Consider the following 22,420-nt stretch of genomic DNA (forward strand, 5'->3'; position numbering starts at 1 on the left):
TAGTAACTCCTTGTTCACGTCTTAAAGAAGAAAAAGAGTTTACTAACCCAGGAATGTTCCAAAATTTGATAATGGTTTGGATTCAATTCGAACTAGAGTACGAAAGTTTCAAACTTCATTTTCTTTAGACTTGAAGTAATGGAAGTATCTACAAATTGACACGTAGTTAATATATGTGCAACAACTTCCATATAAGCCAATAGCCATGATGTAATGAGTTGGATTAAAAGCAAAGAAATGTCGCTATAGATAATGTAAGAAACAAAACTAATGTAACTTTTAAATATGTACACCTTTTTTATGCTATCTGTATATTTACAAAAGTAACGTATGTTTTTTTCTGCGTGTGGTGTGGACGTATCTAAAAGTATTTACATACTACATAAATATTGTCGGCGAAGATTCGTGTATAGTTTCCCATATGATGAGATGATTCTAGATTTAGATTGATGAGTGATGGTGGCGAGATGGAGACAGCAACTAATTAAAGTATTAGTATTAATTGTATTAACCAAATGGTAAGCTTTAAAGTTTTGAGTAATGGCGTCACACGTGCCTTCGTTTGATCTGAAATTAGGGAAACATTTACTGTTATCACGTAGTCGTATTTGATCAAAAACAAACAACCACTGCATGCCTTTCTCACTTATAAAAAGATATGTCTGTATAGAGTGCCTTAAATGATTTCGGACATACGCAAGGAAATTTGCTGGCATTTTAAGAAAAGTATCGAGTTTTTATATAAAATAGTTCAATCGATTGATCTGTGAAATGCAAATCTCCAAAAATAAATTATTTTTATCCTGGATCCATTTTCTTAACTTCATAATCGTTTTTGTAAAATAGTTAAATGGTAGTAACATCTCATACTATACTGTTTTTTTAAAAATTAAAAATATATTGTATAATTGTTTTTTAAATTATTTATATATTCCATGAAAATATATTAGCTAAAGCTTTTAAATGTGCTTAACTAAATTTTTTAAAAAATAATCAGAAAATACTATATCTATATATTTACACTTTGGTTCGTGTATAATGGTTGATACAAATTCATATCTTATTATATAATAGTTAATAATAATGGAATGGATGTACCTTTGAATAAATGAAATCATTATTCTGTTTTTAAATAAATAAAAATCTTTATTTCTACAAGACCAGATTCAGTTGATTTTTAAAAGAACCATATATCAAATATATTTATATTACTATAAAAAACCCCCAAAAAAAATATTACAATAAAAGTGACATTGTACTGAAATTTACATGATTGCAAAGTCTTCTAGGAGTCATCATTATTATTTGATTGATATGAACAAAACTTTAGAAAAAGAAAGAAAAAAAAAACGAAAATCAAGAGGCATATTCAACAAAAGAAAGAACATCAAGAGACATAAATTTTTAAATATCGAAAATGGTATGCCTAAATGTAAAGATTAAGAAACGTGGTTGGTGGGTTAATCATTATAATATTTCCATATGAAAAACATAGGATAAAAGAAAACAAAAGCTGGTGATAAAAGAGCTAAGAATTGTACTAAATAATATGTAATCATTACTTTGTTAATTAGCACTCAAAAACAAAATATATAGGTAGAAATTATTCGGTGAGTAGTGTGAGCAATTCCTAGGGGGTGAACTTCTCTTTTCACCTACTTGTAAAATAAGAAAAAAAAATCTGTATACATTATTATAAAATTAAAAATTTAAACCATTTTTTTATAAACCCAAACTGACATATAATTTCATTCTAATTGTAAAATCTAAACCCTAACCATCTCATTTGTAAACCCCAAACCGACATATAATTTCGTTCTAATTGTAAAATCTAAACCCTAACCATCTCATTTGTAAACCCAAACCGACATATAATTTCGTTCTAATTGTAAAATTTAAATCCTAACCATCTCATTTGTAAACCCAAACCGACATATAATTTCGTTCTAATTATAAAATCTAAACTCTAACCACTTCATTTGTAAACTCAAACCGACATATAATTTCGTTTTAATTATATAATCTAAACCCTAAAAAATTATTTGCAAATCCAAACCGACATAATTTCGTTTTTATTGTAAAATCTAAACCCTAAACAATTTATTTGTAAACCCAAACCGACACATCATTTTGTTCTAGTTGTAAAATCTAAACCAAACCAATATTTAAATTTCCTAAATTAAAAGTATACAGAATTTGTTTCTTTAATTGGTTTTGCTTTTTAATTTAATTTTAGTTTATTTTTAAAATGAGATAATATATAGAAGATTTTGATTGGTTGAAAAGAAGGATGTGAATGGAGAGGTTCACCTGTAAGAGTGAGTATTTTTCCTTTTGAATTAACCTCCTTTTTGTTCATCTTTAAACAAAATTGTTAAGTGCGGCTAAGTTGTCGTGTCCCACTGCAATCCATCATGTAATGAGAATAAAAAAAAACAGACTTGAATTTTTATTATCGAATGTAATAAGCACAACAACACCACTGAATGTATAATGTATTGTTCCATCTGATTTTGGAATATTCCATGGAATTTGTTCAACTTAATTCAAAGATCTTTAACTTGTAACTATCATTGATTATAAAAAGTTGAAATATTATTACTATAGATAAGACTGACATGTGTTTATGCTTTTATATATTTTATGTTCGACAGATTTGTAAATTAAATTTATCATATATCAATCTTCGCATTTACTGAGCTAACAACTTGTGTACCCGATCAAACAAAGCTAATTAACGTGTTGAAAAGCTCGAAACTCATAAATTTTAAACAGATCCGATTATTATTAAAAAGTGATGTAATTTGTTTCTATATAGTATATTTTTTTTTTGGGTCACGGTCAACTACATTTTAATGATGTTCAGATATGATGATGCAAATTAATTAATAAAATCAGAAGGAAAAAAAGATTTGAAAATATTAATTTGGGGGAGGATTGGATTTATAAATTAAGCAAAAGGGACTAATGGTTTATAGATTTTACTACGAGGTCTTCTTGTTGTTGGATGCCAATGACATATACCAACTCGACAAGAAAACGACATGTGTGTTCTCACTCTTTTACGCAATGGACCCCGTTTTTTTTTTTTTTTTGGCTCAACAACAACTTATACATTCATCAATACAGTTATACAATATCTGCATTCACCAAGGATTTTAACCAACTTGGCTCAATAGCATACAACTTAGGATCGAAGTTCTGAAAAGAAAGTGATTCCTGAGCTATCCTATCGGCTACACCATTACCAGATCGCTTAATAAAAACCACCTTGCACTGGTCGAAGAGGGGAAGATGATGCCTGATATCTTGCACAATTGGATCAATAGTTGGCCTACTTCCTTCCCCATTTAGCAGGTCTACCAGTGTCTGAGAATCAGACTCAAATATGACCCGGGGGTATTGGAGACGAACTAAGTTTATCACCGCCCATCTGAAAGCTTCAGCTTCAATCTCCAACACAGTCCGTGTCTTTGACACCATTCTTGCCCCTGCCCATAAAATTTTGCCTCTGTTATCTCTAAGAACCCATCCTAAACCTCCTGTGTCACCATCATGGGGCCAGGCTCCGTCGGAGTTACATTTGACCCAGTCCTGCGATGGTTTGATCCATTTATTCCTGTTAAGAGACCCTGGAGGGTTATGATGTTTTATACCTCTTAGCTCCAACCTTTGACTCCATTCTTCTGCATCCTCTTTGGCCTTGTTGATTAAACTTTGCCTCATATTCTCTGCCCTTGAAGATGAGATTATTCTGGTTTTTCCAAATTCTCCAAAGAATCCAAGGAGATAGAGAGGAGAGGTTCTCTTGAGAGGGGATCTCCTTATGGTAATTAAAAACCCAGAAAAGGTTGGCATATACCGAGTTTGACCAATCACCCTCCGGAGGGACAGGAATCGGAGAGATTGCCCAAACTAATCTGGATAATGGGCAAGTAAACAAGAGATGATTTGTTGATTCTCTAGCATTGGGGCATCGGATACAGCTTGCCTCTCTTGATATGTGGCGATGGTATTTTTTAGAAAGTATTTTTTAGGTAATACCTACAATTTAAAAAGTATTTTTTAGGTAAAAGAAAGAAAGAAAATGGCGGCTAGGGTTTCATCTCCATCGATTGATTTCCAAATCTGCTAATTGAAACCTTAGTCTTCTCATTCAGTTGGTGTTCGCTAGAGTACCCACTGTTCAGTAAAGTCGAAGTGACTTGTTGGTGGTTTCGTGCGACGGGTAGATTTCCTGAGAAAATGAGTCGTCCGCGAAAGAAAAAGGAGATGACGCTTATGGATGAGCTCAGAGGTCTGGATCTTTTGGGCGAAGGGGAAACAGTTATGATTCCAGATCTGGAGAATGAAGATCTTATTGAAGAAAACTCCATGAGCATCATCGTTCGCTGTTTAAATCCGTCAGTTCATAAAGTGGGTGGACTAGTGAAGGCTCTTCCTACAATTTGGGGCTTCGATGATAGAGTGCGGGGAAGAAGTGTAGGGGAAGACCGTGTCCAATTCTTCTTTGAGAACGAAGGAGACCTTCGTCATGTTCTTCTGCGAGGGCCGTGGTTTGTCAATGGCTGGATTGTATCCCTTGACAAATGGATCCCAAATCCAGGAGCAGATTTTCTTAATAGGATTCTATTTTGGATTCGGATTAAGGGACTTCCAGTCCATCTTCTGAAAAAACAAGCGGTGGAAAGCATTGTTGAACCAATGGGGAAGATAGAAGCGGTGGAATTGCACGCAAAGAACTCTACTTCGGTAGAATATGTTAGAGCAAGAGTTTGGATCATAGCAGATGAACCTCTCCAGTTTAGAAAAGTTGCAAAATTCAAGTCGGGGGAGGTAATTCCTGTAGAGCTAACTTATGAGAAACTTCTTAAGGTTTGCTTGCTCTGTAAAAGATTGACACATGATAGATCCATCTGTCCATTCCAAGTTCACGAACCATCAAGGAATGTGAATCAAATCCCGAAAAGGAAAGGACGACAAACAGAAAGATCTGCAGCTTTCAAGGCTCAAGCCAAGGGTAAAGGCAAAGCAGTGGAGAAAAATGACACAGACGGAATGGCTGAAAGACCCCACAGTAATGCTCAATGTGTTGGTCTCTCGGTTTCTCTTTCTGATTCTTCTCCGAAAGGTATAACTATCAAGGATAGACTGCAGTGGTCAAATAAGGGGAACAGAGGGTGCAGAGAAAGACAAGGAAGTTCCCAGCAGCCACTGCAGGAATGGAGACCGAAAGAAAGGGTTGCAGATAATTCAACCAAGGAAGTTGGGAATGGGGCATCAGAAGACTTAGGCACCTCCCTTTCAAAACGACGAAGAGAATCGGGAAGTGAGGAAAGACAAACTAAAAAGGCTAAATTAGGATCAGAAAGGAAGAATGACTTCACCCCCTCGGTGTTCTTACGTCTGGGAAGTAGTGGTGAAAAGTCGAATAGCAGTGGAAGGAAGAGGAACAAGTCGGGTGAAGAAGGAGCAGAGAACGGAAATAAGAAAATCTCTCCCTCAGTCTTTGAGAGATTGGGATCCAACTCCTCCCCGTCTGGTTCCAAATCTCAAGATAAGTCCGTTCCAACAGATCAATCTGCACATGTTGGAACTCAGGGAACTCATGGGACGAATCATTCTGCTTCATCTAAAGCAGCATATCACAGGAACTCTTCAGATCATTTATCTGATGGTGCCAATGATACAATCTTGAAAGAAGGGTTGATGGTTAATTCCAACCCTTCAAAGTCATCATGAGAATACTGAGTTGGAACTGTCAGGGGGTGGGGAATACCCCTACAGTTCGACATCTATGAGAGATACGTGGTCAGTATCTGCCTGAAATAATATTCCTCTGTGAGACCAAGAAAAAAAGAGATTACTTAGAGAATGTGGTAGGACATTTAGGATACTTTGACTTGCACACGGTGGAACCAACAGGGAAGAGTGGTGGTCTGGCATTAATGTGGAGAGACTCGGTGGGGATTAAAATACTTCATTCAGATAAGAGGATCATTGATGTGCAAGTGAAATGGCAGGATAAAGTCTTCTACCTGTTGTGTATCTATGGTGACCCTGTTAGAGGCGCAAGAGGAGGTGTTTGGGAAAGATTGACAAGGATAGGGATCTCTAGAAGTGGACCATGATGTTAACAGGCGATTTTCAACGAATTGGTGGATCCATCAGAGAAGATAGGAGGGCCGAGAAGAGAGATGGCAACATGTCTGGAATTTCAACAAATGCTTCGAGCATGTGGCCTTTGGGAGATCAAACACAGAGGTTATCAGTTCTCCTGGTTTGGGAACAGGAACGACGAACTGGTGCAGTGCAGATTGGACAGAACAGTTGCAAACCAAGAATGGTCTAAGTTATTCCCACAAGGACAAGCCACCTATCTTAAGAAAGTAAGTTCGGATCACAGTCCATTGATAAATTCTCTGATGGGTGAAAACTGGAGGAAATGGGCTAGCTTTAAATATGATCAGCGATGGGTGCAAAGGGAAGGATTCGTGAATCATTTCAATCACGTGTGGAGCTCAGAAGAAGTGCGACAAGCGGATTCTTTAGTCGCAAAAATATCTTTATGCAGAAAAGGTATATCAAGATGGAAAAGACAGAGTAAGCCAAATTCTGCGATTAGAATCCAGTCTCTGCATCACCAGATTGATCTTGCTACCCAACAAAGACACTATAACCCAGCTGAAGTGCATCGGCTCAAACAAGATCTTAATGCAGACATCTTCGAGAAGAAATCTTCTGGCAGCAAAAGAGCCGATCTAGTTGGTTGAACAATGGGGACAAAAATACCAAGTACTTTCATGCAACGACCAAAAATAGAAGAGCCCAAAACAGGATCCAAATTTTAGAAGATGATGAAGGTAAACAATGGTCTGCTGATAAAGATCTTGGAAGAGTGGCTGAGCAGTTTTTCCGGAAGTTGTATACTTCTGAAGATGTGGGATATAAACTGCAGATGATGTCAGACATAATTCCTCCTATTTCCAGGGAGATGAATGAGTATCTTCTGGCTGAAGTAACAGTGGAAGAGGTTAAGAGAGCTGTTTTTGACATCAATCCAAATAAATGTCCAGGCCCAGATGGAATGACAGGTTTCTTTTTTCAACAGTTTTGGGATGTCATTGGCGAGGACATAGTTAATATGGTCAAGAAGTTCTTTCAATCAGGCAAATTGGAGAAGGATATTAACAGAACAAACATCTGCCTGATTCCGAAGAAGTTGAAAGTAGTGAAGCTCGTGGAGTTCCGGCCAATAAGTCTAAGTAATGTGGTGTACAAAATCATCAGTAAAGTGATGGCAAAGCGCTTGACGAGTATATTGCCAGACATCATTTCAGAAACGCAAGCAGCTTTTATCAAGGGAAGACTTATCACTGATAATATCCTGATAGCTCATGAACTCCTTCATGCGCTTAGCTCAAGTAATAAATGTGCGGAGGAGTTTATAGCCATCAAAACTGATCTATCAAAAGCTTTCGATAGAGTTGAGTGGCAGTTTCTAGATGATGCTATGCAATCCTTGGGCTTCTCTGACCATTGGCGGGCTATGATTATGGAGTGTGTGAGCAGTGTTCAGTATCAAGTCCTCATTAATGGGTCCCCGTATGGAGATATTCGACCAACAAGAGGCCTCCGCCAAGGGGACCCATTATCACCATACCTATTCCTCATTTGCACCGAAATGCTAGTTAAGATGTTCCAGCATGCTGAGAATAATGGGAAGATAACTGGATTGCAAGTTGCAAGAGGTGCTCCTCCTATCACCAACCTCCTATTTGCTGATGATAGCATATTTTACTGCAAGAAATCAGACTCAGAGATCAGTCAAGTAATCAGTATTATTGAGGAGTACAGTCTTGCATCGGGTCAGCAGGTAAATTACGAGAAGTCCAGTGTGTATTTCGGGAAGCTTATCCCAGAGGAGGAACGAGGGAACATCAAACATAATCTGGGGATAAATCAAGAAGGAGGGGAGGGTATTTACCTTGGATTACAGGAATCATTTAAGGGTTCCAAGGTTAATACGCTGAGCTACCTCAAGGAGCGCATGCATCAAAAGGTCAACGGATGGCAATCTCTGTTTTTGTCACCTGGAGGAAAGGAAGTTCTTTTAAAGGCAGTAGCCATGGCTTTGCCAACACACACGATGTCATGTTTTAAGCTTCCCACAGCAATATGCAAGCAATTGACTTCTGTAATGTCAGATTTCTGGTGGCAAAACAAACAGGATTCGAGAGATATGCACTGGACTGCCTGGGAGAAACTGAGTAAGCCAAAAGCTGTGGGAGGACTAGGTTTTCGAGATATTGAGGATTTCAATCTCGCGTTATTGGGGAAGCAGCTTTGGAGAATGATCACACACAAGGATTCTTTGCTTGCAAGAGTTTACAAAAGTCGATACTTCAAGCACTCAGACCCTCTGTCTGCCTCTTTAGGGAACCGTCCCTCTTTTGCCTGGAGAAGTATACATGCTTCACAAAAGATAATCAAACAAGAAGCGAGAGCAGTAATAGGGAATGAAGCAAGTGTTAACATCTGGCAGCATCAGTGGGTCGAAGAAAAACCAAGTAGAGGAATCAGTCGGATGAAAGTGATCTCTCCACAATTCCAGCAGATAGCCTCTTCAGTGAATTCTGTGCAGGATCTACTACTACCTTCTGGTAAGGATTGGAATGAGGCCCTATTAGACCTTTTGTTTGAAGATGCGGACAAAGTTTGTATAAGGGAATTAAGACCGGGTGGTGCAACCACCAAAGATGTCTATGCATGGGATTACTCAAGGTCCGGCCATTATAGTGTCAAGTCTGGGTATTGGGTAGCAACTCAGGTGATAAAGGGGAAGGATCAACCTCAATTTGTGCTTCAGCCCAGCTTGGATCTCTTATACCAACAAATATGGAAGCTGGATACACCGCCAAAACTACACCACTTTATTTGGAGATGTATAAGCAATAACCTCTCAGTTGCAGGGCAATGGACCCTGTTTTTAGCTATTGAAAACTACACGATGTTAGTATTTTGTAAAACGGGGAGAAGAAGACTAATCTTAAAAAAAAAAAAAAAAAAAAAAGGAATAACGACAAAAATAAGTTAAAATCCAACGGCTGAGGATATCCATCCACCTTGGCCCCCGTCTGTCTCAACCAGTCGGTCAAAAAGTCAACAGTATGCGGACTTTTTTTTTTTTTTCACAAAAGAAAAAAAAAAAGATGATTATTTATTTTGACCCCTCTACTTTTTTAAATAACCCCTCTTCCCCCCGTATATTACATCCCAAATTGAGAGTGCCGACACGTTTTGGGGATGAAATCGATAGATTATAAAGTAAAGGGGTGAGAAAGTAAAGATTACAAAAAATAAGAAAACTGTCGGTCCATTTAACTAAGGTTAAGGGTTATTTATTTGATCAGGGTATGTAGTTAAGCACCTGTGATTATATATATTTATGCAGGAGGTCCTACATTAAACCGAGTCGACCGTCGGTGACTCAAAGCGAGTCACGTAGACCGAGTTCTCTCCGGGTTCTTTTTTTTATTTTATTTAATTTTAAATATTATTAATTTAGTCTCACACAAAGTTCCATCCTTTCTTCTATTTATAAACTAAGAAAAATAACGAAGATAAAATAACCATCGTTTTGGTGAGAGAAGAAGAGAAGAAGAATAAGGCCCTATGGAAAGATAATACTCTGTTTCCATTTTTTTTTTCTTTCTGAAAATATACACAGAGAAAGAGAGAGAGAAGAGACATGGCGGATTCAAGCGATTCTGTCTCCATTGATATGGAGGCATTGTCTCTTGGAGGACAGGTACCATTTTTTTTTTCTTTTTATTGTACTGAGAAATTACGGGAAGAGGAATACATGAGAAATTTTGGTTTCTGCATTCTTCGAGCTTGCTGCTTTGCTCCCTGATGATTCTGCTTTATTTGTTTTTATTTTTTGGTTAGAGTATGAATTTTTTTTTTTTTTGTATAGCAAAATTTGGAATTTGTTTGATAGTAGAAGAACAACAACAATGCTGCGTTATTTGTTCATGTTTTGCTAATTTTTGTATTGTTTTGAAGCTTTTGTTGTTGTCGGTGGTGATATATATATATATATATATATATATATCCGAAGTTACGAAATGTGCTGTTCATTATCTGATTCTTTTTTTTTTTTCTTTGAGGTTCTTGAGATTTTTGTATTTTCTGGGTTTCTCATGTTTTCCGCAATTCATGCCTTAATTGACACACCTTCATTTTATAACATGTGTTTTTTTTTTTTTCCCTTTCTAATTTGATCCAATTCTTGATCAAAAATTATTTATATTTCACATTCGTTCTTCTCATTGCAATTAAATTCCCCATAACGAGGTTTTGGTTCCACTGTTGAATGGTTTAACTTTAATGATCCTTTTTTTTTTTGACCAAAAATTCTGATTTTTATGGGAAACTTTGCTAGTACTTTGTTTAGTTAAGGGAATGAATTTTACTACTAGGTGTGGTGTGGTGTGGTGTGGTCCTAATTCTATGCATGTTATTTACTTTACGCCTTTCATTTATTTCTCATTAGAAAATTTCAGTCACCGACTTAAATTCTTCGCTTGTTGTTGTTGTTGTAGGAACACCTTGTGGAGACTACTTATGGCCCTGTATGTGTTGCCGTTTGCGGAGATCCTGATAAACCTGCTCTTATCACATATCCTGATATTGGCTTAAACTGTAAGCATATATATACATATTCTTTTCTATTCATCTTCCCCCGCTATACTTGGACTAGTTTAGTAAATACTATGATTTTAGCAAATGTAAGATGCATCTTCTTGATTTGGTGCTTGTTTCTTCTTGACAGATATGTTCTGTTTTCAAGGATTATTGTTTTGTCCTGAAGCTAGTTCCTTGTTACTCCACAACTTTTGCATATATCACATCAGTCCTCTTGGCCATGAGGTTGGTAAAACTGGACTCTGTGACCATCTTTTAAATATATATATATATATATATTTCTGGTATTTTTATCCGCTGTGACATTCCTTCCATTGTTATATGCAAATTCATATCCCTTATTACATCGTTTTCTTCAAGAGTCATTGCAGTTGGGAGCTCCGATAATCAGTGTTGATGCTCCTTTGCTCTCTGCTGATGACTTAGCCGACCAGATTGTTGAGGTTCTTAATTTTTTCGGGTAATTAATTCATCTCACATATCGTTTATCTATGCCTCTTTGTTACAAAAGTCTTTCTATGGAGACTCACAGAAGAAAGAGCGGCTAATTTTTTGTTTTTATTCTAACATAATTTTCTCCTTATTTATTTGCTTATTGTCTCTTCTCCAGACTTGGTGCAGTAATGTGTATGGGTGTCACTGCAGGAGCTTACATTCTGACCTTATTTGCTGTAAGTACAGTAATGGTACTCCCCCTTACACTTATCACTTAACTTGATGTCCAAATTTTAATTTTGCTTGAAAACTTAATTTTTCCAGATGAAGTACAGGCAGAGAGTTCTGGGTTTAATACTTATCTCTCCACTGTGCCAAGCGCCTTCTTGGTCAGAATGGTTGTGCAATAAGGTTTTTTTCCTCACTAAGATATCTTCTTTGTTTTTTTTTTCTTCCTGGCTTGGGGTTATGGCCTTGATTCTCTAATTCTCATATCAGATCTTCCTTAACTTATTATGCAGGTTCTGTCTAATTTACTCTACTACTATGGCACGTGTGGAGTGGTTAAGGAATTGTTACTAAAACGGTACTTCAGCAAGGTATAGTTTTGGATTCAAAGGTTTCTTGTAAATAGTTTGTAACAATTTTCGAATTGTTTCTCAATACACTATTCTTACTTTGGTTTAGACAAATGATAAAGCTTTGACATATGTTCTCATAGGAAGTTCGAGGTAATGGTCAAGTTCCAGAATCGGATATTGTTCAAGAATGCAGAAGGGTTAGTAAAATCTGTCTTCTCTTTTCTTGCAAATTCTGCGATGCTTACATTTCGAAGTAAAATTTACATGTTGTTCTTTATTCTTTGACTATCCAGTTACTTTGTGAGCGGCAGAGTACAAATGTATGGAGATTCCTTGAGGCAATCAACGGGTAATTCTCTAGTTTTTCTCTGTTGATTTCATTCCCGGACTATAGTCTTAAGCTGATAGAAATAGTATGTTTGTGGTTTGGGTGAAACAGGAGAGTGGATCTTAGTGAAGGTTTAAGGAAATTGCAATGCAGAACTCTCATATTCATCGGTGAAAATTCTGCATACCACTCCGAGGCCGTTCACATGACCACCAAACTAGACAGACGATATGGTGCATTAGTCGAGGTACCATAATGCTAACACATAATGCCTCTTTTTAACGTTTTTGGTTTGAAACAAACTTCAGTTTGGTTTTGGTTTTTATGGTGACCCTAAATCATATTACATATAACAGGTGCAGGGAAGTGGGTCGTTGGTAAGTGAAGAACAACCACAGGCGATGGTAATACCAATGGAATACTTTTTGATGGGATATGGCTTGTATCGTCCGACACAGAGCGTAAGTCCGAGAAGTCCTTTGAGCCCAACCCGAATCTCTCCCGAGCTTCTCTCCCCTGAGAACATGGGCTTAAAACTCAAGCCAATTAAGACAAGACTCGCTCTATAGCCCTGCCTCCTCTGCTACACACATTTATATATACAACAAGTGAATCATACGCCACATAAAATCACCACTGTTGAAGTTGGAGCTGTTCCTCTGTTATGATTTAAGCTGTAGATATAGACAGACATATTGATCATCTATATATAGTGGAGAGAGTAAGAAGAGTAAAGAAAAGGGGATGGGGAAGGGATTGATATATGGTAGAGTGAGAGAGACTACAGATCTCTTATATTTTGATTCATTAAAAGTTAGTCTCTAAAGGTTTATTTTTGTGGTAGCTGTTCTTGTTCTCTGTACATTCAGTTGAATAAATTATTTAAGTAAAATCCCCATACTATTTTAAATTAGCTCTCTTTCAATACCATACATGTATTGTATGTCCTTGTGCTGATAAAACAGTGGTGAAAAAGACTTTGCTGATTCGGGGACAAAAGTGCTTTTTCGTTTACTAGCAGACAACCTTTGACTTCGAGCTGATTCTATTCTCTCATATAATTTTGGTTGCACAAAGTACAGTGGTATAGATTGAGTATATACTGTATATGATTACAAGAGAACAAAATCAAACTTGTTTCGTGACGGATGATTACATAAAGAAAAGAAAAAAAGGAAACAATACTAATTACAATGGAAACAAATGGGTTGTGGCCTTGTGGGTTAGTTACTCCCAAGGAAACAAGCAATGTTAGTGTTAAAATCTGGCTCTTTTTTCTTCTTCTGTACCACATACAGCTTTCTTGCTTTTGTTTTCTTTTTGTCAAAATTGGTGTACCAAACTTCAGTTGAGAAGAAGCATTCTGGTTTTCAAGAGCTATGGGATTGGCGTGACATTAGAATCATCCGTTGTTTACTGCTTTCTGATCTTACGATTTCTCCTTTCTGACCAATACCAAGAGGCGTTTTCATTTAGTTATATATATGATACAAACGACTAATGAACCAACCAAAAAACAAACCAAGTTACCTCTATAGTACTGTCTGGAGAAAACCACTTTAACAATATCCCTAGATGCACAACTGCTGGAATCATTTTGAAAACCAGCGGTGTTGTAACCTGCCAAAACCATCAACCATACCAACTCAGCTACTTACTTGAACACATATGGAGAAGAGGCAACAGAAAGTTATTTGATCATACCAGGCTTAGAGCAGTTGTCCCGAGGAGAAGCAAATAGAGTTTCCCCTGAAAATTTATATAACTTTGAGCTTCTTTCTACAGAATACCTTTTATAATCTTAAATCCTACTATGTGTAATGGTCCAAGGAGGAGCAAGTTGTGTTACTTACTTCGATGAGGTGAAGATTGGAGGCACGGCTAAGTAGCACAAAGGCAAACTCCCCTATCTGAGCCAGAGATATTCCAACCTGCATCAATTTGACACGGGATGGTAAGAAACAGAGTATATGAAAGCAAATATGACAGATCATAATTAATGTGAGACATAATATTTTACCAGGAGAGCCGTCTTGTTGTTGTATCCAAATCCCTTGACAACGGTTGTAACTATTGTTGTCTTTATGATAATTACTAATATTACAGAGGCTAACAGTATATCCACATGAGTCCACAGAAAATGGACATTAACTAACATCCCAATGCTGGCTAGGAAAAGCGCAGCAAACAGATTACGGATGGGTTCGATCTGCATAAATATAAGGTGTCTCAGTTAGACTATGGACTGTGAAAGGGTTTTAAAATTGGAAGTTCGTCAACTCGTTATTTCCTATCCATCACATTCACCCCCTACAAGAACCTAGACTAGGATCAAACTCCGACTCTCTTTCTCTATCTCTCATCAGAGAACACTAAGAACAGTTGTGAGAGTAGAAAAAAAGAATCTAGATGGATATCATTCAGCTTCAATTAATATAAACAGGAGAACAATAAGGCCTTTTTGGTAACATGTGGTCAAAACGTACTTGCTCCAACGTATGTTCAGCGAGATCAGTGGTGGATATCATGACCCCCGCGGCAAAAGAACCCAATTCAAGACTTAATCCCAGCTTATCACTACACTGAAATCATAAAAGACCAGTCAAAACAAACATGTTGACAAAAACTTAATCCCACCTTACCATTACAGTAAAAGAAAAAGAAAAATCATAAACCAATATGCTGACATAATGATACACACCAGATAAGAGAAGGAACGCACACATGATAATCTTGATGAACACATAATATAAAATGGATACTGACAATGAAGTATATGAGGAAGAGGAAGGTTAAGTAAGACTCACCCAGGCTACAAGTAGACAAAACGCAACAGCTGCTAACTGATAGAGTTCATTTGTCTGATAGATGAAGAAAAATTTTAGGTTAATCTACAAACTTGATTTATTGAACCGGAAGATAGGGAAAAGAATCTTGAGAGGAAAAATCATGTACCTGTGAGGACAAGCTGACCATTAGCTTCAGCAACCAAGGAATACATGTCCGTGATAATATTGACAAAACAGCCAAAAACGAAAGCAACACAACCACCCTAGATAAAAGACAGTAAAGGCATGATTAACATCAAATCTTTAGAATGCGCCTTGAGAGCAAAAACTCTACCAGTCTTTACTTACACTTTTCCCATCGACAACATTCCATGGACAATGCCAGAATTTCCCTCAAGAACTGGAAGCAACGCAAACAGCAAACCCACAGCACAGTCCTAGAAACAGATGGTAAAATCAAACCTCCAAATCATTTGAAAAGGAATTCTACAATAATTGGTCACTATTTGACTGCCATATGAACACTATTTGATCTAGAAAAACAATGGACATTACATGTTGATGTAAAGAACAATCAGGTACCTGAAGAATAAGTATTCCAATTGTAACTTGGCCATGAAGAGAATTAGTTGAATTTTTTTCCATGAGAAACTTCAGCACCTATAGTTTCAAGGCAGAAACACATGACGGATACAAAACCAAATATTAAAAAGAAAGCCAGCTAATGGAAGTGGTTATAAGCATTATAAACTTCACTGAAATTACCACAGCAGTTGATGACATTGACAAAAATGCTCCTACAAATACCCCCTCCGAATGTTTACCACCACATAACTGCAAACAGGACCAGTTTAAAACATGTCACAGAGAGTATAATTTTCAAAGACAAATCTTGCTACATAACCCAACTGTCGCACATAGAATAAAGGAGACAGAGGTCGCCAATTGTCCATGACGAAAAATGAGAGCAGAACTTTTTTGTCCAGAACCAGTAATAAAAAAGTGACGCACCGACACTGTGATTCCGCACAAGAACATGAATAAAAGAATTTGAAAAAGGCCTCCCAGAACAGCAACTGATCGAACAACTTTAAGCTACATAGAAGAGGAAAGGTGCTAGTGTTTGTTATGTAACATTTGAATACAACACTAAGTAAATAAAAGAGGGATCTCACCTTAGCAGTGGAGAACTCTAGACCCAAAGCAAAGAGCAGAAATACCACACCAAACTGGGCGACTGTTTCAACCTACATAAATAATCATGTCAAAAAGAAAGCGCAAAAACCACATGTAGGATCACATATATGTATATATGAAAATACATTCTCATCTCGGCGGCAGTCTAATGCTCTAGATTTTCTATTCAATGAAGAACTAAGGTCTATCTAATGCATCATCAGATGATAAAAACTAAATTTGTTTTGACCCACAGAAGAAAGAGTTCCAAGTCAAAGACGCCTGTCTTGCTGTGTGCAATATCTTAGTCAAAGTCCCTCAGAAGAAAATAGTTTGTAAACTTGTGTTGACCACCTAACTAAGCATTCCAGACCATAAGAGGAATCTATCAATCAAAGTTATTTGGACTGAACGAAGACTCAAATCTTTTGACGTCAAACACAAAGCATACCTGGACCATTTCACTGATAAGGTTCAATCCTCCAGGCCCGATGATTGATCCTGCTAGCAAATATCCAGTTATCACCTGAATATGCACAAAATATTTAACAACTATCAGAATACCGATAAATCATACTTACACCTAAAATTATAATGTAAGAGAATAGGAGTAGCACGAAAATCAGACCGGCTGTCCAGCACAAGCAAAGGCGATACCACCACAAGTTGCAGATACAATAACAACCACCAGGTCTGATATCAGTCTGTACATGGCATAAGAAGCAAAGTCAGATGATTAATTCCGGATTGCAGAGTCTTGTCTATAAAGAATCATGTTCAAACAAATTACTTAAAACCAAGAATCTTGCCTCAAGTCTAGCTGCAACACTGGATACTTTGACTTGGAATTAGATATGATGAAGACATTGTCCTGACACAACGCCAAAATTNTTCAACCTACATAAATAATCATGTCAAAAAGAAAGCGCAAAAACCACATGTAGGATCACATATATGTATATATGAAAATACATTCTCATCTCGGCGGCAGTCTAATGCTCTAGATTTTCTATTCAATGAAGAACTAAGGTCTATCTAATGCATCATCAGATGATAAAAACTAAATTTGTTTTGACCCACAGAAGAAAGAGTTCCAAGTCAAAGACGCCTGTCTTGCTGTGTGCAATATCTTAGTCAAAGTCCCTCAGAAGAAAATAGTTTGTAAACTTGTGTTGACCACCTAACTAAGCATTCCAGACCATAAGAGGAATCTATCAATCAAAGTTATTTGGACTGAACGAAGACTCAAATCTTTTGACGTCAAACACAAAGCATACCTGGACCATTTCACTGATAAGGTTCAATCCTCCAGGCCCGATGATTGATCCTGCTAGCAAATATCCAGTTATCACCTGAATATGCACAAAATATTTAACAACTATCAGAATACCGATAAATCATACTTACACCTAAAATTATAATGTAAGAGAATAGGAGTAGCACGAAAATCAGACCGGCTGTCCAGCACAAGCAAAGGCGATACCACCACAAGTTGCAGATACAATAACAACCACCAGGTCTGATATCAGTCTGTACATGGCATAAGAAGCAAAGTCAGATGATTAATTCCGGATTGCAGAGTCTTGTCTATAAAGAATCATGTTCAAACAAATTACTTAAAACCAAGAATCTTGCCTCAAGTCTAGCTGCAACACTGGATACTTTGACTTGGAATTAGATATGATGAAGACATTGTCCTGACACAACGCCAAAATTCCCAAGTAAGAACGAATACAACAAACCAAAACTCAGTCTTCCTGTGCAAAAAACTTACTTTTCGATCAATCAGAGTTGGAGTGTCCTCAGCTCTGTTATCATTGTTCAAGTTGAAAACGTCATGGAGTTGAAAATGCCTACGGTAAATTAGATAAACTCTTAACACATCTTGAGTTATTACAGAACATCACAGAAGGTCATGTAAAGGAAACTATACAAATAGAAACGATAAGTAGAATAGAATTGTACTTCTCCTCTTTCGTCTCATTTTTCTTTGTTGACTTTACTCTGGCTACAGTTTCCAGAACAGCCTGATCACCACAAGGTTAACAACCAACCTCACATTCAGATACTCATCTTATGCAATAAATGAGAGACATAGTCAGAATCTAAAAAAGCAAGCTTTTACTATAATTCCAAGTAAAAGACACAGGAGTGTTTTTGAAACTGCTCGAATTTCCTATAAAGAAGAACTTGAAAGTATCCAACTACGTATGTATTAAAAACAGGAAAAGTTCCTAAATTTGCATATATCAATGAAGGACATGATACACTGTTGTCCAGCTTATACTACCAACCTGCTGGCCAGCTACACTGTTGTTGAAGCTTCCAGGATCAGCCCCTGCCACGAATATAACAACAACAAGATCAGAAAACAACAAATAATTTCGAGTAGTAAAGGGTAAAGAAGAGACGCATTATCCCATTTCAGGAAACCAATCAGAAAATGTATCTCGTTATGTAATCTTTCTCGATCTAGAAGAAGCATATACTATTCCCACAGTTGGAGAAATCCCAAAAAGGAAAGGCGAATGTGGGGGTTAATCTAAGTTCCCAATTTGGCAATGGATCACGGATCCAATGCAGGATCTAACTCATGAATTGAATGATTCAATCAAAAACGAGTGAAGGCTCAGAAACCAGACCAATTCTAGTATCCAACAATGGCCATTTCAACTCTCCAAAAGTAAAAAAAAAAAAAATAAGAAAGAGAGTAACCTTCATTCTGGTCGCTTTCGTTGAACTCTTTCTCGAGAGCACGATCGATGATGTCGGCGAAGCTACCTTCCTTGGGTTTAACAAGAGAAGAAGAACCGTTGAGAGATGCGACGACGGAAGAGGAGTTGACGGAAACGGTTTCTTCAAACAGATCCGAATCAGAGAAAGATCGAGGAGACGCGACGGAGAAGCAGAGGAAGAGTGAGAGTAAAAGTAAGAGGATAACGACTTCAGAGGATCTTCTTCTTCTTCCTCCTCCTCCTTCCACCATGGCTGGCAGAAGAACTGGTTCTGGATTAAACCGGTCCGGTGCAAACGGTTAGCAGAAGAACCGGTGTACCGACCGTCGCGAGTCTCTCGATCGAGAGAGAGTGGGCAAGAGAGCGGGGGAAAAAAAAAGAGAGAGATTTGCTGCAGCAGTGCTGTGGTCAACAACTAGTCCATATAATATAAGATTGATTATATACATATTAGACTATATTGTATATTTTTTACTATATAGTATTATTACAAAATTAATTATCGGATGATGTTTCTTTGTATTATTACTAACATGAATGGGTCTTTCTTGTTTATTATTGCTTTGGAATTTGGATTAGGACATAACATCTTTTCTTTTTATCTAATATTTTTTAAAAAATAATTATTATGTACCAAATTATTTGTATTTTATAGTTTTATGAGATTTGTAATGGTGAATTTCTTTTGAGCATAAATATTTTCTTTTAAATATATATATATACAACAAAGGAATATATATATATATATATATATACGAAATCATATAATATTCCCCTCTCTTTTTATATATATTTTTTATCTCTCAGTGTCTTACGATCCCCTCTTCCTTTGACAACAATGGCGGACAAACCAAGCAGAGCGTTGGTATTGTACGGAGACGGCTTGGCTCGATTCGTCGATCCATCAAATACCCACATCCATTCTCTCGCTTCCGTAGCTAGCTGTGGCTTCCTCAGTCTTCCTCATGCACCTCCAGGTCTCTCTGACTCACTATCTTCATAAATTTGGTTACTTTTTCGTTTGATTCGTCTAGATTTGTTTATTGATCAAAATCGGTGGTTTACGTGTTTTCACTCATATTCGATTTCTTCCTTGTTTAATGAGGATTCTTAGTTTTAATCCCAATTGAACCGGTTTAGACATGAGATCGTTTGGATTCATTCGATTGAGACTTAATATGTGACTCCATTGAGTTTTCGCACGCTGCATTGATCTAGTTGAAGAAGATAGCTAGAATTTTTTTTTTAAATTTTAACCCAATTTCTTAAGAATCTAAGATCTTGAGATCAAGATCACTTGTGTTTCATTGCTTGTGCTTTGACTTTCTAATTTGCAGAAACTGAGAACGAAAGGATAGTTCGAGAATTCTCCCATATGCTGGATGCATCAGAAGCTTACTCGATAGCTGTGAGGATTCTTCACTCTCTTAAAATAGTTATATGATTGAATGTGTGTATTGATTCATGTGTTTACACTAGAGGTTGACACTCCATGATTTGTTTCTTCAACAGAGTGGACTAAAACCAAAGGGAAATGAAAATGATATCCCAACTTTAGCTGAAAGGTTTGGCCTTTTCACCTCATCTTTGTACTTTTTATTATACTCCTTTCAATAATCAATTAGCCGGTTTAGCCAGATGATGATGATGCTACTTTTTACATTAATGTCACTGACACAAATATTATGGTACAGGTTTATGGGACTCAAGGCTGCTTTAGTAACTGACAATTCTCTTCTGAGTTCTTTCGGAAAACTGATTGGCTTAGATGTGTTACAACTTAGTGAAATATCCCAGAAGAGTGATTCCGTTCCTTCTGATGCTACAGCATCTAAATTACTAAGGCTGCTTGGATTTGAAGGAGGAAAATGCTTGGATGTGAGCCTCTACGACTCTGTTTTTGTGCATATCGGGGTTGATGATAACAACTTGGGAGTTATCGACTCTTTGATTGGTAGTATTATGAGAATGGCTCAACCTGGTTCAGAGATTGTATCGCGCTTGCATCTGTCTCTTGTTCTTAGCTATGGTTCTGTCACAGACAAAGATGTTTCAGTTTTTCCTGTCAGTACTCCACAACAAGACATGAACCCAAAATTTGCAGGACTTATACCACGTCAGAGCTACACCATGCGTGGTGAAAAGACACGGGATGATGTTCGGTAAGAGATTGAATATCCAAAAGAATTTGATGCAAAGGTTTATGAAGTTATCATTTTCGTTCTTGATGGGTTTGGTCATTCTTGCAACCTACAGGCACTACTGTCCTATGTTGGTAGCTCAGTGGCAGCATGCTGTGACCCGGAAGGACTTGGTTGATACATTATCATTTGAAGCTCTCAAAAAGGTATGGTTTCTATTTACTGCAAGTTCCGCTGTTATATTCAACATGGCTTGTCTCAAGTTTTTATATTTCTCTTCTTTTTTCATAGCTCTCTGGAAATCTTGTTATACCGGCTGATCGGTTCATCCATGAGGTTGCTTTCAAACTTTGGAAGGCCCCAAAATACGGAGCTTAAGCAAATATGAAATTTCAGGTACTTTAACTGTAATCATCCATGTCCGGATGAATTCATCATACTCTTTCCGCTGTTGGGAGTTTGAATGTGGAATGATCTCAGATTTGCTAATTTTACATAAAAAAGGAAGAAACATAAAAGCTGTATTCATTTTCTTCTAAAATTCTGTATCTTGTTATCCGTTACAATATATAGAGAGTTTCAATGTATATCCTGAATCGGGCATGGAAGTATTAAAACTATGGGCTCTCTGGTACCGGGTGGTAGTTAGTACCGCCGATCCAAGTCATACTCAATTCGTCTCCATAGAGCTTTTGGCCTTTATGGTCTCTTGTGATCTTCCTTAGATATAGCCCATCTCTCTTCACCACCCAAATGCACTCTTCCTCCTCCGGATTATCACATTTCCACCTGAATGATCTCTCCCCGGCAAAAACCGTAGCGGTCTGACCATACGGCGAGCCAAAAGCGGTGAAGAATTTGCACTCAAAGTATGTGTAGAGATACGGTATCTTGAGAAATACTGGCTTGAACGACCAGCTTTTGGATTGGCCCGGTCTGAGAGCATGCATGCCTAAGTTGTCATTCGACGACCAACAGTTAATAGCGAGGCTACGGTTTCGTCCTGGGTGTCTGGCGATCTCGTTTCTTATCTCGAACCGGGCTGCTGATGTGGTGGATAGAAAGCATGATGATGCTATGAGAAGGCACCACGTGAATACGGTGGCTAATCGGAATGTTGATCCGATCTTGAACCCAAACCCCATTGCTCTCTCTCTCTCTTGAACAGTTCTGTTTTGGTTTATTGGGGTTTTATATAAACGGGAGTTGTTGTTTAACAACAAAAATAACGGTAGTGGTTTTGGACGTTATATGGTCAATGAGTTTCGTAAAAAGTTTAACAAACCTCTCTGCTATGAAGTCGTTAAAAGAGAATTAATGTTTTCCACATAGGTTTTTGTAAATATGGCGTTTCTGTTGCATTTTGTTATGTTGTTTCCAGGTTTTAATTTAGATTTGGTTCGGTTCTTTCGTTTTTTGGAGACTTTAGTTTCTGATTTGGATATTTTACTAAACAATTTTTTTCTCTCATAGTTTTGAATTGGATGTGGGAATAATTAAACCGGGTCTTTAATTTCCTATTCTG

The 22,420-nt window shown here is 37.2% G+C and overlaps 4 protein-coding genes across 8 annotated transcripts; 2 read left to right on the forward strand and 2 right to left on the reverse strand.

Annotated features, from left to right (window-relative positions):
* LOC104735192 (pollen-specific protein SF21) lies at nt 9,489–12,967 on the forward strand. 4 transcript variants are annotated; one of them, XM_010454928.2, is made up of 11 exons: nt 9,489–9,811; nt 10,608–10,707; nt 10,838–10,935; nt 11,073–11,170; nt 11,321–11,396; nt 11,470–11,556; nt 11,667–11,744; nt 11,867–11,923; nt 12,020–12,075; nt 12,166–12,301; nt 12,411–12,967. In XM_010454928.2, the coding sequence occupies exons 1-11, from the start codon at nt 9,752–9,754 to the stop codon at nt 12,621–12,623; spliced, it is 1,059 nt and encodes a 352-aa protein (XP_010453230.1). In that variant the 5' UTR covers nt 9,489–9,751; the 3' UTR covers nt 12,624–12,967. The 4 variants fall into 4 exon arrangements, with proteins under 4 accessions (XP_010453230.1, XP_010453232.1, XP_010453231.1 ...); XM_010454930.2 differs by having other exon boundaries at nt 9,490–9,811; nt 11,321–11,381; XM_010454929.2 differs by having other exon boundaries at nt 9,490–9,811; nt 11,082–11,170.
* Nucleotides 13,088–19,170, reverse strand: LOC104735193 (K(+) efflux antiporter 6-like). Of its 2 annotated transcripts, XM_010454933.2 has the most exons (20): nt 18,735–19,170; nt 18,314–18,357; nt 17,985–18,046; nt 17,794–17,872; nt 17,655–17,716; nt 17,474–17,549; nt 17,297–17,371; nt 16,019–16,090; nt 15,855–15,938; nt 15,609–15,677; nt 15,426–15,503; nt 15,192–15,280; nt 15,010–15,106; nt 14,862–14,915; nt 14,541–14,636; nt 14,075–14,263; nt 13,908–13,985; nt 13,759–13,803; nt 13,585–13,674; nt 13,088–13,499 (listed from the first exon to the last, which is right to left on the reverse strand). In XM_010454933.2, exons 1-20 carry the CDS (start codon nt 19,003–19,005, stop codon nt 13,425–13,427), a joined length of 1,785 nt encoding a protein of 594 aa, XP_010453235.1. In that variant the 5' UTR covers nt 19,006–19,170; the 3' UTR covers nt 13,088–13,424. The 2 variants fall into 2 exon arrangements, with proteins under 2 accessions (XP_010453235.1, XP_010453236.1); XM_010454934.2 differs by lacking the exon at nt 15,855–15,938.
* LOC104735194 lies at nt 19,530–21,482 on the forward strand. The gene is made up of 6 exons (XM_010454935.1): nt 19,530–19,731; nt 20,092–20,162; nt 20,267–20,319; nt 20,449–20,916; nt 21,011–21,101; nt 21,187–21,482. Exons 1-6 carry the CDS (start codon nt 19,593–19,595, stop codon nt 21,271–21,273), a joined length of 909 nt encoding a protein of 302 aa, XP_010453237.1. The 5' UTR covers nt 19,530–19,592; the 3' UTR covers nt 21,274–21,482.
* Nucleotides 21,508–22,112, reverse strand: LOC104735195 (the record flags this gene model as incomplete). Its single annotated transcript, XM_010454936.2, has 1 exon — nt 21,508–22,112. A coding segment is annotated over one exon (600 nt), but the record flags the coding sequence as incomplete, so codon positions are not given.

The sequence above is a fragment of the Camelina sativa genome, chromosome 13, assembly GCF_000633955.1.
Source record: "Camelina sativa cultivar DH55 chromosome 13, Cs, whole genome shotgun sequence".
NCBI classification, from domain to species: domain Eukaryota; kingdom Viridiplantae; phylum Streptophyta; class Magnoliopsida; order Brassicales; family Brassicaceae; genus Camelina; species Camelina sativa.

What these genes read in the sequence shown, in the direction of transcription:
- LOC104735192 (XM_010454928.2), top strand. Translation starts at nt 9,752, where the DNA reads ATGGCGGATTCAAGCGATTCTGTCTCCATTGATATGGAGGCATTGTCT. An exon ending in TCCTGATATTGGCTTAAACT is followed by an intron (nt 10,708 to 10,837) that starts GTAAGCATATAT and finishes TCTTCTTGACAG; the next exon opens with ATATGTTCTGTTTTCAAGGA. An exon ending in TTGTTCAAGAATGCAGAAGG is followed by an intron (nt 11,924 to 12,019) that starts GTTAGTAAAATC and finishes TTGACTATCCAG; the next exon opens with TTACTTTGTGAGCGGCAGAG.
- LOC104735193 (XM_010454933.2), bottom strand. Translation starts at nt 19,005, where the DNA reads ATGGTGGAAGGAGGAGGAGGAAGAAGAAGAAGATCCTCTGAAGTCGTT. An exon ending in CAACTCTGATTGATCGAAAA is followed by an intron (nt 17,717 to 17,793) that starts GTAAGTTTTTTG and finishes GCGTTGTGTCAG; the next exon opens with GACAATGTCTTCATCATATC. An exon ending in CTCCAGACAGTACTATAGAG is followed by an intron (nt 13,500 to 13,584) that starts GTAACTTGGTTT and finishes GGTATTGGTCAG; the next exon opens with AAAGGAGAAATCGTAAGATC.
- LOC104735194 (XM_010454935.1), top strand. Translation starts at nt 19,593, where the DNA reads ATGGCGGACAAACCAAGCAGAGCGTTGGTATTGTACGGAGACGGCTTG. An exon ending in ATCCCAACTTTAGCTGAAAG is followed by an intron (nt 20,320 to 20,448) that starts GTTTGGCCTTTT and finishes ATTATGGTACAG; the next exon opens with GTTTATGGGACTCAAGGCTG. An exon ending in CATTTGAAGCTCTCAAAAAG is followed by an intron (nt 21,102 to 21,186) that starts GTATGGTTTCTA and finishes CTTTTTTCATAG; the next exon opens with CTCTCTGGAAATCTTGTTAT.